Source organism: Silene latifolia, chromosome 6 (assembly GCF_048544455.1).
Source record: "Silene latifolia isolate original U9 population chromosome 6, ASM4854445v1, whole genome shotgun sequence".
Lineage (NCBI taxonomy): Eukaryota > Viridiplantae > Streptophyta > Magnoliopsida > Caryophyllales > Caryophyllaceae > Silene > Silene latifolia.
The window spans coordinates 35,709,102-35,726,451 of record NC_133531.1 but is presented as its reverse complement, the minus strand read 5'-3'; the positions used below and the strand labels follow the sequence as shown (position 1 = coordinate 35,726,451).

The 17,350-nt window shown below is 35.8% G+C and overlaps 2 protein-coding genes and 1 long non-coding RNA gene across 3 annotated transcripts; 1 reads left to right on the top strand and 2 right to left on the bottom strand.

Annotated features, from left to right (window-relative positions):
* Positions 1–2,557: 2,557 nt before the first annotated feature.
* On the bottom strand, positions 2,558–5,642 carry LOC141587974 (uncharacterized). The gene is made up of 6 exons (XM_074409435.1): positions 5,519–5,642; positions 4,832–5,419; positions 3,569–4,042; positions 3,252–3,395; positions 2,976–3,059; positions 2,558–2,880 (listed from the first exon to the last, which is right to left on the bottom strand). The coding sequence occupies exons 1-6, from the start codon at positions 5,640–5,642 to the stop codon at positions 2,558–2,560; spliced, it is 1,737 nt and encodes a 578-aa protein (XP_074265536.1).
* Positions 5,643–6,476: 834 nt separating this feature from the next.
* On the bottom strand, positions 6,477–9,955 carry LOC141586713 (uncharacterized). The gene is made up of 7 exons (XR_012519615.1): positions 9,775–9,955; positions 9,608–9,671; positions 9,403–9,493; positions 8,113–8,241; positions 7,606–7,649; positions 7,019–7,245; positions 6,477–6,735 (listed from the first exon to the last, which is right to left on the bottom strand). It is a non-coding gene; the product is annotated as an uncharacterized LOC141586713 (long non-coding RNA).
* A 2,520-nt stretch (positions 9,956–12,475) lies between these two features.
* Positions 12,476–15,163, top strand: LOC141586712 (B3 domain-containing protein Os06g0194400-like). Its single transcript, XM_074408020.1, has 7 exons — positions 12,476–12,815; positions 12,903–13,007; positions 13,101–13,132; positions 13,346–13,541; positions 14,066–14,272; positions 14,395–14,484; positions 14,908–15,163. The coding sequence occupies exons 1-6, from the start codon at positions 12,690–12,692 to the stop codon at positions 14,446–14,448; spliced, it is 720 nt and encodes a 239-aa protein (XP_074264121.1). The 5' UTR covers positions 12,476–12,689; the 3' UTR covers positions 14,449–14,484; positions 14,908–15,163.
* Positions 15,164–17,350: the final 2,187 nt, after the last annotated feature.

Here is a 17,350-nt window from a genome sequence, read left to right as displayed (position 1 = left end):
ATCTACTTCCTTAGTTTTTTTGGGGGGGATGTAGCAAATTACCCCCATAACTTATGTACTATGTGTAAATCAACCCCTTAAATTTTATTTGTAGCAAATTAGGCCCACAGCTTTTTGAAAATGTGCAATTAAGCACAAATCAAGTTTTCTACCATTTTTTTAACTAAAATCTATTATTTTATATTATAAAAATAATTTTAAATATAGATATAAAAAATTAAATGCAATATTTACCTATTCAAAGAACAATGTGAACCAAATTTAATATAAAAAAAATTAGGTCATGCAACATTTCATTGTAACTTTACTAAAAATTCTCATATTATGAATATTTTCACCAAAATAATTAAAAAAAATATTTGAACATGCTTTTTTAATAATTAGGAATTTTAGAATTAAAATTGATCAATAATTTTGACTTTCAATAATAGTATAATAGTTAATTTAATAAATTTCTTTCTTAAAAGCAAGTTATGTGGTTAATTGTACATTAAGAGAAACTTATGGGGCCAATTTACTACATTTATAACTTAAGGAGCTTAATTGCACATAGTATCAAACTTATGGGTGTGACTTGCTATATTTCCCATTTTTATATATGAAGTTTTCCTTTTTCGAGATAACTTTTTGGCTTACATTTACAAAATTATACGTGTTCACGAATTATAAACATTATACCATTGAATTAATATGAAAAATCTTTTTTGTATGAGTATACATATCATGATATTTAATCTCTTATTTGAGAGATATTGAAGAGAAAATAAATGTCTCTCGAAATGTGTTGAAGACATACAAAAAAAAAGGGGAGTATAACTCTACAGATGGTAATTTGTTCGGACTAATTAAGTAGTAAAATTATATACTCTACCTATATAATATAGGGTAGTATTTGACAAATATACTCCCTTCATCCACTCCAAAGGTAACATGGACCCACATTTCCTCACAAAAAGTGAGTTCATGTTATCTTTGGAGTGGATGGAGGGAGTATTCATCTTAAACAATTTAAGTTTTCTTTTGAAAGTAAACCGTAAATCTGTAACTCATTTTGTTCAGTTCATTGTATTGACTTGATTGAAATATTTGATCCGCGTACTCATTTAATAGAGATTGAAAACCTTTTTAATAATATAATAATAGAAATGGGCATTTAATAAGTAGTGTAAGATTAACCTCTTGCCAATGATACTTCTGTTCACAACTTTAACTTAAATAACCTTTTTTTTAAGAGAACTTTAACTTAAATAACTCACAAACTTTAACTTAGTGATTCGTATCGCTACCCACAAGAGTAAAAGTTAGGATGAGGACTTGATACATTTATAGTTATAAGGGAATAAGGGGTGAAAAAAATTATGTTATAATTTATTAGGGTATTTAACAAACTAACAATAAACAATCTGGTTTTACTATATTGATTCAGGGTCGGGTAAATACAAAATCTTATACCAAAATTTTGACCCAATTTAAAGATTTCTTTAAGAACCTCACCATTCTGGTCGCTGGTTTTCGACAGCTACCCCCTATACCGTCACTACTCATCCCCGAGCATCCAAAATAGATCACAAAGGTAACCAAGGATCAACAACAACCATGTAAAAACCAATATTTGAGATGTAGTGAATGTTCTTGTTATTCAATCAACGTAGGGCACAATACATATATACATGATACAGTTAACTAAATCTTTGACTCTCTTTATATTCCTCATAATTATATGTTAACTAAATATAATATTTACATATATAGAACAATATGATTATGCAGAATAATATCCAAGTATCTCTCATATCTTCTATATTCTGCCTCCTTAATTTAACACTCCTCCTCAAGTTGGAGCACTTGGTAACCCGAGTCCCAACTTGTACTGTAGATGATCGAAGTTTTCTCCCCCTAGCGCCTTTGTGAACAAATCCGCTATTTGCTCCTTACTACGTACATGAGACATGCTTATTGTGTTTTCAATCAAATGTTGCCTCATAAAATGACAATCTATCTCAATGTGTTTCGTTCTATCATGGAACACCGGATTTTTGGCAATATGAATTGCCGCTTGATTGTCGCAGTATATTTTCATCGGCTTTGTATGAAAAATGCCTAACGAAGCTAAAAATGACTTTATCCATATGAGCTCGCTGGTCACACCGCCCATTGCTTTGTATTCTGCCTCCGTTGTCGACTTGGCCACCGTTACTTGCTTTTTGTCCCTCCAAGATATGGGTGACTCTCTAATTGACACGAAATACCCACTCAACGATCTCCTAGTAATCGGACAAGATGCGTAGTCCGAGTCACAATATCCTTTCAATTGGTTGTCAGCATGTTTCTTGAATATGATTCCTTTGCTTGGATTCCTCTTAATATATCGCACTACTCATAACGCCGCTTCCCAATGCTCTTTCCTTGGCTCATTTACGAAGTGTGATAAAATGTGAACCGCGTAAACAAGGTCCGGCCTTGTAATTGTTAAGTACACAACTCTCCCGACAAGTCTTTGATACTTCATAATGTCCCTCAACACGTATCCCTTTGCTAATGACAAGTTATGTCTCGGCTAAATTGGCGTATACGCCGTCTTTGCTCCTGCCATACCACTTTCTTCTATAATGCTCATGGCATATTTTCTTTGATTTAAAAACAGTCCACCTGCTCTCTGATCTACTTCAATGCCCAAGAAAAACTTGAGTTTCCCCAAGTCTTTAATCCCGAATTGTGCATCCAAAAAAGCCTTGAATTTTTCACAAGCTTTCTTACCGTTACTAACCACGATCATATCATCCACGTAAATAAGTACTCCAATGAACACTACATTTTGATTTAGCGTGAACAAGGAGTAATCGGCCAAGGACTTCACAAAACCGTAGCTTTTCATAGCAACTGTTAATTTTGTGAACCAATTGCGAGAAGCTTGCTTCAAACCGTAAATCGACTTCATCAATTTACATAATTTGTTCCCGCCTTTTCTCTCAAACCTTGTGGAATTTTCATGTAAACTTCCTCATCAAGATCTCCATGTAAAAAAGCATTGTTGACATCTAATTGTTCAATGGACCAACCTTTCATTACGGCAACAGTTAACATACATCTCACACTCGTTATTTTTGCTACCGGTGCATATGTTTTATGGAAATCGATTCCTTCCACTTGAGTGAATCCTTGTGCTACAAGTCTCGCTTTATACCGTTCAATTTCTCCATTTGCTCGGTACTTAATTTTGTATACCCACTTACACCCTATTGGCTTCTTACCTTCGGGCAAGCTTACAATTTTCCAAGTACCATTTTCTTCCAAAACATCTATCTCTTTTCTCATTGCCTCCCTCCATTCCAAGCTTTTTGCCGCCTCATAATAATAAGTTGGCTCTTTGTGTTTATCAATTTTGACTAAGAAACCTTTATGAGAATGTGAGAAACAATTAGTAGTAACATAATTGACTAGAGGATAGCGCGTACCTGACGACGAGGATTTGGTTTGTTCGTGGTGAGCATGCAACTTTGGGTGTATTATTCTTGTTGACTTGCAATAATAATCTTTCTTCCAAAACGGTTCTCGTTTTCTCTCGCACCGCGACCCATATTTTCCTCCATTGCACGAGTATTGGTCGCGTCCTGTTCCATTTCTTGTTCTGTTCTTTCATCATATTCATTATTGCCAGGACTGTCGAAAGTCCCTGCACTTGTATTCGGAACAACGCCAATTCCCTGAGACGTATCATCAGCGTGCTCTCCATTCACGTCCTCTGTCACACCACTGTCATCAAATATCCCCCTCACAACATAAGGTTCCTCAATCTCGAAATCATCCGTGTACAAGTCAGTGTCTTGCTGATTTTGTGACACGGTTTGAGCTCCCCCTTGTTGTGTATTTGCACCATTTTCGGACACCAAATAAGGAAACACATGCTCATATAAAATAACATCACGTGACACAAAAACCCGTCTCTCCTTTAAATCATACACCTTCCATCCTTTTTTACTATGGGGATAGCCGAGAAAAATGTAACGTTTCCCCCGTTCCCCAAATTTGTCCTGTGTTTTATCTTTATTGTGAATGTAACACAAGCATCCAAAAATTCTAACATTGTCATAATTTGGTTTCTTGTGATAAAAATTCATACGGGTCTTGCCATCTAACAATGGCGTGGGTGTACGATTTATAAGGTATGTAGCAGTTAATATGCACTCACCCCAAAATTGTATAGGCAACCCTCCTTCAAAACGTAATGCCCGAGCTTTCTAAAGTATATGACGGTGTTTTCTCTCTATCCTACCATTTTGTTGGGGTGTATCGGTATTACTAGTTTGAAATAATATCTCATTTTCTTCATAATATTGCTGCATTGACCCAGATAACAATTCCATCCCATTATCACTTTGAATTATTTTAACACAAGTCTCAAATTGTGTCTTTATCATTTGACAAAAAAATTTCAAATAATCTACAGCTTCACTTTTATCTTTCATGAGGTAAATCCAAACAGCCCGGCTATGGTCATCAACTATGGTAATAAAATAATGTGCTCGGGTTAAACTAGCTATTCGGTATTTTCCCCATATGTCACAATGAATAAGACCAAACAAAACATCACAACGTTTATTATTAGAACGAAAAATATTGCGCGTTTGTTTTGCCCTACAACAAGAATCGCAAACCATATCCGAGTCCCAATTTAAATTACGTCCAACTAAAGTAGAAAAACGAGATAAAATACTTTTGGATGGATGTCCAAGTCGTTTGTGCCACAAACTCCCCTCTTTGGTCATGGTCATTCATCCTACTTGTTCTGGTCGTTCCGACTTGTAATAATACACCCCTTGTCGATGCTCACCCTGTCCAATCTTCATCCTCATAGTCTGGTCCTGCATTTCACAATAATCATTGTAAAAGGTTACTATGCAATTATTTTCACTTATCAATTGTTGAACGGAAATGAGATCACAAGCAAGTGTTGGCACAAACAAAACGTCTTTCAAGACGAAATCCTTGCTCAACTCGACTTCTCCGTGTATTTCGGCCTTGATTATCCTACCATCGGGCAAACTGACATTGAATTGTTCTTCATGTCTAATATTTTTCAACAAATCTCTCTTTCCAGTCATATGATGCGAACATCCACTATCTATTAACCATTTAATATCTAATGTAACTTTCATACCTTGCAACTTGCCATTACCATTGGGACTACCTTGCAATAGGGTTCGCAGCTTTTCAATCTCCTCTATGGTGAAGGGTATGTTCTGATTTGAAGTCTCTGCATTCCGCGTTCCCGACGAATTTCCCACTGCATTGGCCTGATGTCTACGGCCACGTCCTCTGCCTCGATTGTTTGCCCCTCGATTGCTGCTTCCTCCTCTTCTTCCACGACCCCTTTCTCTTGCCTTCACTACTTCATACCCATGCTTGTCATAACAATTGTCTTCGGTATGATAGTATTTGTTGCAATGAGAACAGTGTGGTGGGTAATTGTCCTTTTCAGTTTCTCGTTTCTAATAGCCTCCACGATCTCGTCCTGCACCGTGAGATCTTACTGCCATTGCCGCCTCTATTTTCTCCTCCTTAACTTTGGTTATAGAGGCATGTCTTTCCTCCCTCAAAACAATACCATATACACGATTGATACTAGCAATAGGATCCTCCATTAATAAATTAGTTCGTAAATTACCATATAATTTCGAGTCCAACCCCATTAGGAATTGGTGAACCTTCTCTTCTTCACGTTCTTTCGCTGTTGAAGCAGCCGCTCCGCAAGTGCATGCTTTTACGGTGCTATAATTCGCCAACTCATCCCATATTGTCTTGAGTCACGTGTAGTATTCAACCACCGAATCAGTTCCTTGTTTTCACTCACTGAGATCACCTTTTAATTGGTGAACTCGGGGTGCGTTTCCGGCCGAATACATGCCTCGTAACTCCTCCCAAACTTCGTCAATTGGATGATCGAAAGCCATGCTCGAGTGTAACTTCGGATTGATCACATTCCGAAGTCATGCCCTAATCATAGCGTTGCACTGTCGCCACGCTACGGACTCAATAGTTTCTTCTTCTCCATCATTTGAAGGTTTCTTGATTCGACCCTCAATGAATGCCAACTTATTCTTGGCATCTAATCCGTTTTTGACAGCTGCTGCCCACATCTCGTAATTAGTTCCGTCAAAAACAATCTGCTTTACATTAAAATTTGGACTTTCCGAGGGATGTAAATGTAGTGGCGATGTTCACTACTACAAAAAAAGGCTTAGAGAACTGTTGAAATGAGCTTTAGAGAACGCCTTAGAGGCGTTCTCCAACTCACCGTTCTCTAAAGCTTAGAGAACTCTTAGAAGAGGCGTTTTCTATTCACAATCATAGAGAACGGTTAAAATGCGCTTTAGAGAACACCTGATAAGCGTTCTATTTTCCTAGGAAAAGAGAACGGTTGGGTAAGCAACAGTTCTCTATCCCTCTTGGTTTTTAAAAAAAAAATATTATTGATATTTGGATAAAATTAATATATTTAATTATTCTCATTAAAATCAAGTAACGATACCAATACACTTGTTTCACAACTAGAGCTAAACAGCCAGCAAATTTGACTAAGTCCTTTTACATAACTTCAAAACATAGCACTACATGCACACAAAATCTCATCTTTAATTCATGTTGTAACTTCAACCGCAGGTCTTGCAGCACGTCAATTGATCCACTTGGAATAAAGGAATAAAAGGATGAAATGTGTCAAGTGATAACCTGTCACTAATAACAAGAACAACCATACATAAGATATGAGTAGTAGAAATGAGAATTAAAAGAGGTGGCGAGTACGATAAAGATGCAAGTATAAAAAGTTCTAAAAGGTAAAAAACTGGAGAATAGAATAGCAGGTCTAACTCATCAGTACTCACATGAAGCCAAACACGGGGAAAAAATTTCTAGCAAAGCTTTCAACATTTATAATTAGTCTTAATATTTCAACACCAAGTACGAAGACTAGCACTGAATTAGTGGAGTATAGAAACGAAATAATGTAAAAACAGACCTTGAGAGAACATCGCTGTGCATCCAATTCCTCTCCACAAGGGTATAACGAAATATTGACTCAGGAAATGTAAAGAAAATAAGGCGGAAATTGCAACTCCTAGAAAGTAGTCAACTTGAATTCTTGAACAACAGTATAAGAAAATACCAAGCAGCTGCTCTTTGCTCAAATAACCGATATAACTTCACTTTTAGGGTGGCACCAATATGACCTCTTCCCAAGTGATACTGATAATCAAGAAAAACCTTGTTAGGTTCCAATCACAACATGAACTCGAGGCACGGAAGGAATCTGATTGTCAGTAGGATTGAAGGAAGTAGAAAAATAGAACTATAAACGAATATGCCTATTATAAAGCCCCACACACACAAGGAATAATTGTTATAACTTGGTTCACAGTCAGGCAAGTCTTAAGAATAGGCAACATAGTGACGTACAAATTTTTACTTCTTTAATCTCGGTGATATCAAAGATGAAAGACGTTACCGCACAGAAGAGTTGAATAAAGAGAATGACCAAAATCAAAAGCATTCACCCAGATGAGTGATTGAGAACAGTATAAAACAACCTTGGGGTAAGCTACATACCTCAATTATACCAATGTAGAAATCCCGATAAGATCGCAGTCAATCTGAAAAAAAAAAAAGGCAATCAATAATCACAAGGAGAAGGTTGAGTACATTGGATCTCATCGCCTCATGAAGACTAGGCTACCATAACGGATGCTAGAGAAATCGAACATTCAAGGAAACATTAATTTAAAAATCAAAGTGGAACAACAATGAGCACATTGCAGGCTCGAATCACCTACGGGCTACCCCTTGTATTCTACGGAGCTTACGATTCAACTTACAAACACACAAAAAAAAGAAAAAAAAAAACAGAGAAAGAAACAAAAAAGGAGAAATTTAAACTCCTCACATATCTCTTCGAACACAAAGATAAAATGAGGATAATTCTTAACAAACATACACCAACGTCCAGGTGAGATTCAAATAATAAAACAATTAGATCACTAAATTCATTATTAAACACACAGTTAACAAGAGAGAAATACTAATGAAAAGAGAAAAGTTTGAATTTAGGAGACATACATCATCTCAGGCAGAAGTAAGTTCTCCAGGGGACTTGGTCATAGCCCTCTGAAAATCCATGATCGAGTTACAGCCAAGTGACTATTTGGCCGCCTATAGCCAAGTGATTAAACTACACTAACAACAAACCTGAACCAACAATAAATTCATAAAAGTAAACACCTTGTTAGTTAGTTTAGTACACTAAAAAGTCATATGCAAATTATAATAAAACATTACTATACAAACCAATTACTTTAGAAATAATAAACGAGAAGCTGGCAAAGTTGTTTAGGACAATTGATCTGAACATGATAAAGATGTCAAAATAAATTAAACGAACAACATGTACACTGATACAGTGATACATACCATAAAACATCACGACAAAGTATAAAACAAGGGGATTAAATTGAGGGAGTATAAGCAAATTAACATAACAATCATAAGCGTCTTTTTCTGTAGCAATCACACAAGCAATTAGAACTCATTTGCTCTAGTCACCTCCCTTCATTTCCACCTAATAAAGACGACAAAGACACTGAACCACCTTCAATAATACAATAATTTGGTAATGACTTAGAGCCTTTACTAATCTAATTCTTAGCAAGGCATACTTTGAAACAATGCAGCAAAAATTATATATACAAGACCACCTGCTTGTAATGATGCAACCATGTAAAGTAAGTTCAAAGAAGCTTATGAAGCTGGTATGTGGCAAGGGGATGAGGATTACAGTATAGCTAAAGGTTATCACTAGCTTACTAGGAGTACTGAGCAGAGAGTCCATTGGTATGGCATGGTGTGGAATAGATACAACTTACCTAAGCATAGCTTCATCATTTGGTTGATTCATCAAGGTAGACTGCTAACCATGGATAGGCTGGTCAGAATGGGTATTTGTTTGACGAATTTATGCTGGGCTCTATTATCAGAGGTATGTGAATACTAATGTAATCAGTGTTAAATTCCTAGTCATCTTTCCGGTGTCACGTCATTTTTTTCCGGCGAGCAAATCACTCCAATATATTCAACAGAGCTTAATTTCACATCAAATATAACTAGTGGGGTTTATTTGCACTAAAAGAAAGGCATGGGGCTAATGCGCACATAGTTTCAAATGTATGAGGCTTATTTGCCACTTCCCCGAGGGACGATAATGACAAGTGATTTGAATTGCTAAAGTCAAATAACCAGTGCAGACAACTACAAGATATTGTAACCGCATTCCGCAATTCAATGATACGCAAAGAAACCCTTAAAGATAAAATCAACAGTATCAATGATAACAGCTATAAAATAAGAAGAAACCTTGTCGAAATACTTGACATGAACTGATGATCCACATAACATATATTCGATTGCTGCTCGATGTGCATAAACGTTTTGCAAATCGGCAGTCCTGAATTACAATAAAAAACCACATCAAAAATCAAATAAATCAATAAACCCTAGAAAATCAATCAAGAAGAATTAAACAATCGATCGCTGATTCTAGTTTTTTTTTTGTACTTACAAGGGTGCGTAGCACAACCACGCTTAGCAAACTATATAATGAACTCAAAATGAGCAATAATAACCTGCAATTTTTCAAACAAATAAATTAATTAATTTCGCAATTTATAATCGCAATTCGGACTGTAACAAGATAAATCCCAAAAATTTGGATAAGGTGTGCAAAACCTAGAAATTTCGATCAAAATAGAGAGGCGGAAGGTGGTGAAGCGACCGATAATGAAAGGCGGTAAAAGGCAGTTGGTGATGGAAGAAGATGAGAGGAAGTAAAAGGGGGAGTGGTCGACTGGTGAATTTAAGTTTTATTTTTATTTTTTTCAATTTTTTTATGTTAGACGAGATTTTGCCAGTTACTTGTTAGGATAGATGTGGTATTTGAGTTTCCAATTTTTTTTTATTTTTTTTTTATTTATTTTTTTTTTTGACGAGGGGTTGAATCCCCCCATTACGCAATACCCCCGCAAAACCACGCGTGTGTACGTAACTATGTAAGACATCCTTGCTTTAGGATGACAGAAATCATGCAAGACTCTTGTGTAGGAGTCGAACCTGAGACCTCTCAATTCGTTGTCATTACAACGCTTTGAGGCACTCCCAAACTCCACTACACCCAAGCCACTTTTTTATTTTTTTACTTTTTTTTTATAAAAAAGATAGAGAACTGTTAGTGTAAAAAGCGTTTTCTATTCTTATTTTTACACAACGCTTATATAAGGTAAACGTTCTCTTTATTCCTGGAGAACGGTTATATAACTTGACCGTTCTCTATTATGCGTTACTTATTCCATTTTTTGTAGTAGTGGTTATAGGAATGGTCTTTGGACCTTCCATCGCCCCTATCAATTTACCATCACCAGGCATGGTGAAATCGATGCTCCGTTGTATCTTCTTTGTGAATTTTTTGTGTCTCTAGCTCAGGATACCATGTAAAAACCAATATTTGAGATGTAGTGAATGTTCTTGTTATTAAATCAATGTAGGGCACAATACATATATACATGATACAGTTAACTAAATCTTTGACTCTCCTTATATTCGTCCTAATTATATGTTAACTAAATATATTATTTACATATATAGAACAATATGATTATACAGAATAATCTCCAAGTATCTCTCATATCTTCTATATTCTGCCTCCTTAATTTAACAAACCACCACAAGAGCCCCCTCTGAAATCAATTTTTCACCTTTCATACCGGACTATTTTGAGCTCGGTTTGTTGATCGAGTCATCTTATGATTTGTTTTGATGTTAATTCTCTTGTATTCCATAATCATCTTCATCTTTCATCATCTATCATCAGCATCATCTTTCTTAATTAGAAACTCGCCTAGCAGAAACGCTACTCGTAGTCGACAAACGGATGGGGATATTTGATTGGTCGTAGGCAGGGAAATGGGCGTAGCTATTGGCGGTGAATTCGATGATGATATGGTCAACCGGCGGAAGGTAGTTGTGAGGTGGAGAATGTTGGGGACGATTATTTATGTAGTGGCGTGTATCAGTGTATATATTAAAAATAGTTGCAATAGGCATTGAAAAATAGATTACAAATGAATTGCCTCACCTAGCTAATGGCTAATAATGGTGGAATGGGTATTGGTATAAGTGTTAATTAATTAATTGCTTTATAGCTTTACCGAGTAGCCATTGGAAATTGTATTGGGATAGAAACAAAATTGACGATTTTGCCCCTGTATTTTGCGCTAAGTAACTAAATTATAGGACTTTATGGACCATTTTATCCAATTTATGAGAAATCAGGAAACTTGTTATTCTTAAACCTCATTGTGCCACGTCAGCATTGTGAGTGTCTTCTTTAATATATATAATGATTTTAGAAGATCGCTCGTGCGAGCACGAGTTCAAAAGCTAGTACTCCATATTAAATTTAATAAATTAGAAGAGGGAGTTTATCACTTTAGCTAAGAGGCTACTCCATTTATTGTCAATCGATTTTAGAGTGTTATTTCCTTGGACTTATGAAGCAGAGTCTCTTCTCACTTGAGTACGGTCCAGACTTGTTTGTATAATTAACCATTGTAAAAAAATAAAAATAAAAATTCTAAACCTTGAAAACAAACACCGAAAGATAGTACCTAAAATTATGTCTCCCTCCTCTCTGAAAAAATTCTAGCCTCCATCCATCAAACTCGAGGCTCCCATCGATAATCAATCGATGGTAAGCCTCCAAAACTGTTTCATCTCTCAATTAATAGTATGCGTATTTGTCTTCTAATTAACAAAAGTCTCTTTTTTTGGGAGAATCATTTTTTAGTTTTCTGTCCTTTATTTCGAGGGTTTTCTAGTTAATCCTGAATTTAGTTTCAATCAAAATATAGACAAGAGTAATTCGTTAATGGTTCGTCGCACATTACTTCAATGGATACAAGTTATTTGTCAATCATCTACGGAACTAGTAAGAGTTATTTTTCATTTTGCAATTTATCATGCGAAGAATTCCCTCATGAAAAGTTGTATGAAGATAGCGATACAAGGCCGAACCCAATTGTCAAATCATGGTTTGAGATCCCTAGTTTACAAGAAATTTATTTTTCTTTAGTTTCTAATAGATTCATTTTCAATTATAGTTATTCTTTGTAAATGTCGTATGACATTATTAATAAAATTATTTCATTTCAAAAAAAAAAAAAACACCGAAATGACATAACTCAATCGCCAATTTACATGTTTAGGTAGACCTAGCTATTGATTTGGTCATTAGTCATCTCCGATTCGGTAGGTCTTATTAGAGACCGTCTCCCACTAAATTAGTGGGAGACATAACAGAGAAAAAAAGAAACAAATAACTTCATCACCCTATTATGTGAGAGGTCTCTCAATAACGCTATTGAGAGACCGCCTCTCTGAAGTTTTTGTGTTTCCGATTACAGATTACGATAATTTACACACTTTGAATTCAAAGTTTCAAACGGTCGACCCCTCACTCTCTCCCCATTAATTTAAACTTCCCCCCATTTCCTTCTTTTCTCCACTTCGCTTCAATCTTCTGCACCACCAACAATCACATCATCCAAAACTCTAGAACCCTAATTTCAGACTCACCAACAATTAGAAAAATGGGATTATCATCATATGAAGAACATAGACAAAAGAGGGTTGATGAGAACAAGAAACGTTTGGAAGAACTTAATCTTCTTCATCTTTCTCAATCTCTCAAAAACCTCTCCCCTAAACCCTCTCCAGTAAGTCCTTTTTATTTGTTTATTCGGTTTTATAACGTGTGCCCTAAACCGCGTTTTCTTATGTTTGGTAATGTTTTGAATTGGAAGATGAAAAGGTCGACCCCGGCCAAATCTAGGACAGTGGAAAAACAGATGGTGGCTGTCAGACGGTCCCCTCGAGTTGCTAGCAACCCTGCTCCTGTTTATGTTGAAGTTTGTTTTTTATTTCTCTAAATCTAGTGATTTTCAATATTTTATTTTTATATTCAATTTTTTTTATTGATCATTCTTTTTCACAATTTGTAGGTTGGCATGTCCGGGTTATCCTCACCCAGAAAGTGAGTACTTTGATGTATTTAGTTATTAATAGTTATGGTTTAGCTGTGTTAGACTATTGGACGAATACTTGAGTAAGACGGTTTTACACAAATATTGTTGTAAACTTGCAACCTTTATTTCAGACTTGCGTCTATGAAAAAATAGGTGTAATTGCTTTTAATTAATGGAATGATTTTACATGTAAAACGGTTTTATATTGTTTTGATGAATAGGAACTACGGAATTGGGAGGGGAGCAGGGTACGGAATTGGGAGGGGAGCAGTGTGGAATGGCAAGTATGCAACAGATGAAGAGAGAGCAAATGCAATTGAGAAAGCAGAACAACTGGCTTCAAAGCTTGAACAAGACGGTTTTCCAACTGCCATTAGACCTATACTTCCTTCTCATGTCAGTAGCGGTTTTTGGCTGGTATGTCCATTTTACTTTTTAAGTTTTAACTTATACTCAGTGCGTTACGCTCTTCTGCAAACGAACGCGACCTTACATTTGTGCTAACAACACGGTTTTTTCTGGTGCTTTGAGAATATTATCAAATGGCTGACGGATTGCTAATTCATAGATTTCATACAAGAAACAGATGCAATCATTTAACTGAACATTTTGATTTATTTCATCAAAATAATGAAACAATTGAGAATGAGTATGTGACTAATGGAAATGGAATCAAAAGCGCGGTCTAGGTTGATTCAACAATGTACCAAAATGAATTCAATTCTTATGATTCAAACAAGTACCTCACATAATCAGGATTGCAACATAAAATAGAATTTGTTATAACAATCTGGTAGCGTGCTGCAAGTTATAATTACTCACTGTAATACGAGTATGTCGTTAAAACAGTCTACCAAGAGGGTAAAAGAAAGGCATTTGGGCTGTTATGACTTACGATTAGTGATGCGCCTCGTGCTCAGTTTCTGTTATTTGAACTGTAGAGTCTACCAAGCTATTTTTGCAAGCCAAACCTGCCTAGCACAGAAACCACTCTGACATTGGAGGACGAAAATGGTGATGAGTTTCCAGTTGTCTATTTACCTGGGAAATGTGGACTTAGTGGAGGTTGGAGGGGTTTCGCCATATATAAAGAACTTTCTGATGGAGACGCGCTCGTTTTCCAATTGACCAGCCCCTCAGTTTTCAAGGTTTGAGTTATAATGCTACCTTGTCATTTCCTGTATTCTCAATAACCAAGTTCATATTTCTTTACCTCATCACACACATTCCGCGCCTGCAGTGGTTTGTCTGATGCATTTCTTGTGTGCAGGTGCATATTATTAGGGTAACTGATCTAGAAGATGAAGAAATTAGTGAAGATTAATGAGTTCTCAGAACTCGGGTTTTTTTTTAAATGAAGGTAATACACTTCAATAGGTATTTTGCTGACATTTTTAACTAATACTGTCCACCTCCATGCGTGTGTAGTTAAATTCGAATACATTGTCAATGACACATAGAAAGTTGAATCACCGTGGATATACGACATCCTCAACACGGTTCATTCATTTTAGTCAGTCAATTATATGCACCATTTCTCCATCCATTGTCAACGAAACATGAGAAGTTAAAATCACCATGGATATACGACATCCTCAACACGGTTCATTCATTTTAGTCAGTCACTTTAGTCAACGAAACATGAGAAGTTAAAATCTCCATGGATATATGACATCCTTATCTGGTTCACTCACTTTAGTCAGTCAATTCTATGCACCATTTGCCTCTACTAAATTAATTCTATACATATCCATTATCTAATCAAGTAAATTAAAATTTGCAGGTCAAGTGTAAACTTGTCATTTTGGTAACAACAGCAGGATGAGTAGAGAGCCTCTAACCAGCCGTGTGCTGCCTGCTGATGGAGTATGTAACCCTCAAATCAATTTTTTGGCTTGTGATGGCAAATAGTAAGCCACTTACGGAGTATGATGTACTGAAAGGTCGAAATTACCTTGCACTTATTAACTAAGTTACGGAGTGTATGTTATGACATTTCGGAATGCTTACTGATTGATTTATGGTTCAGTTGGATGAAACTGGTAGTAAAACCTTGCTGCTATTGCTTCACTTTCTCAGGCCATTCTGTTTCACTGTGGGATCGTTTCATTAGCTTAATTATTAGCTGATGACATTTAATTTAATTTAATTCCTGTTCATTATTATATCTCTTGCAATTTGTAGATGCGAAACAATCTTATGAACTAATTGCCCGCTAACTCGCCCTATAGGGTAGGAATTCACAATTTTTTGTACGAGATTGTTAGGAAGTATGCAAAAGAAGTTGAAGAATAGTTATTTTTAGGCATTTTCTTCCATCAACAACTTCATTAGAACTCCACTCGTTAACTTCCAATCTTCCATCATACAAATGTTGTTTTGAGTGTAACAATCTCATACAAAAATGATGGAAGAAATGCTGCAAAATACTATTGCAGTCGAAGCCGATGACGATATTTCTAGACAATGATCATCATAATCCATAAACGTAATAAAATGAATTACAAAGCGTCTTGCTTGTGACGGGCTAATCCCGTCACAAGCTGAAGACCTCTCACAAAAAGAGAGAGGGGACAAGATGGGGCACCCCTATGTGCTTCCCCACTCACCTCTTATGGGTATTTTGTGAGAGGAAATGGTATCCGTCACAAGCTTGTGACGGATATCGCTGTCTTCAATAAGATTTTGTGAATGAATTAAAGGAGCCGACGGCGATAGTTTTAGGCCTAAAAGCTATTCACTATTGCATTCGCAATTTGTGCATGTGTTTCCCACTTTCCTGTTCTCTACACCTAGCGTAATCTTCTTGCTTAGAGAACTTCTCCAAGATCTCATCTAAGATGCACGGGTGGAAATATTTGTTTGAAAATGTACTTATCTAAAGTTAAACCTCAATAATTATTACTCTGGTCGGGTGTTGTAGATTGTATAACAGGTTAACTTTTTTTTTTTTTTTTGGGATATTCTCTCGTGTACCCCTCAACTTTTTCATTTTCTATGATATACCCTTCTTTTCATGCAAAAAAACTTTGACCGTCAATAATTCTTGGCTACAAGTTCAGAATACGTTAAACTTTTTTTTTCAAATTGACCTTCTTTAAAAGGTCTCCCGTTTAAAAAAAAAATTCACCGACGTTTCAACTCGTAGTCGGGAATTATGGTCGGTCAAAGTTTATTCGTTAAAAAATGTTTGACCAACCATAACTACCGGGTACGTGTTTAAAAAGCAGTGATTTTTTTTTTTTTAAATTGAAGGCCTTGACGAGATAATTGGTTTGAAAAAAAAATTACCATTTTCTGAGCTCGTAGCAGAGAATTATTGTCGGTCAAAGTTTTTTTGTGAAAAACGAGGGGTATACATCATAGAAAACGAAAAAGTTCAGGGGTACACGAGAGAATACCTTTTTTTTTTTTTATGTTAATTACTTTATTTATTGATAATAATAAATGAATGTTCACAAAATCTCATTTGTGACGGCACATATCCGTCACTCTGGAGTGACGGATACCATTTTACCTCACAAAGTACCCACTTTTTCTCTCTCTGCAACACTATTCATGTGGTCCCCTTTCTCCACTAACCCATTTTGTTACCATTTTAACTCACAAAATATCCGCCACAAATGGTGACCCGTCACAAGGGAGACCAATTGATGAATGTTTAACCAATTAAAGTAGTGAACTGAACCATTAAATCATAAACTAATGCGTTAGCCATTGAGGCAACTACCAAATGCTTGGCACTTGGTATGTTAAGAAAAGAAACATACTTCTTTAAATACAATGACACTTACAATCTACTCTATATAAAAGCAGAAGACAATATTGAGCAGAGAACGCGCCACGTCATTATTGCATTTTCTTTTTTTTTTTTTTTTTTTTCGAAAATTGACATTATGGTGGGACCCATGTACGTGCAACGTATTTAATTACTGGAATATCCGTCTTTCAAAGCATGCGCTTAAATCCGTCTCGCAACAAATCCAGAATGAATACATACCCAACCTACAAATTCTATAAAGTCATCTTACGCAACATTTATATTCTTTTTATTCACAAACGAAAAAAAAAAAAGCAAATGAAACAAATGCTTAAAATACTCAAAAAATTTAGTGCTTTCTTAGCATGTTAAAGCAAAAAAAAAATGATTTTTCCATGAAAATCAAACCAAAAATTACAGATCTACCAAATTTACAATTACGGAAAAAAAATTACAATATTTGAAT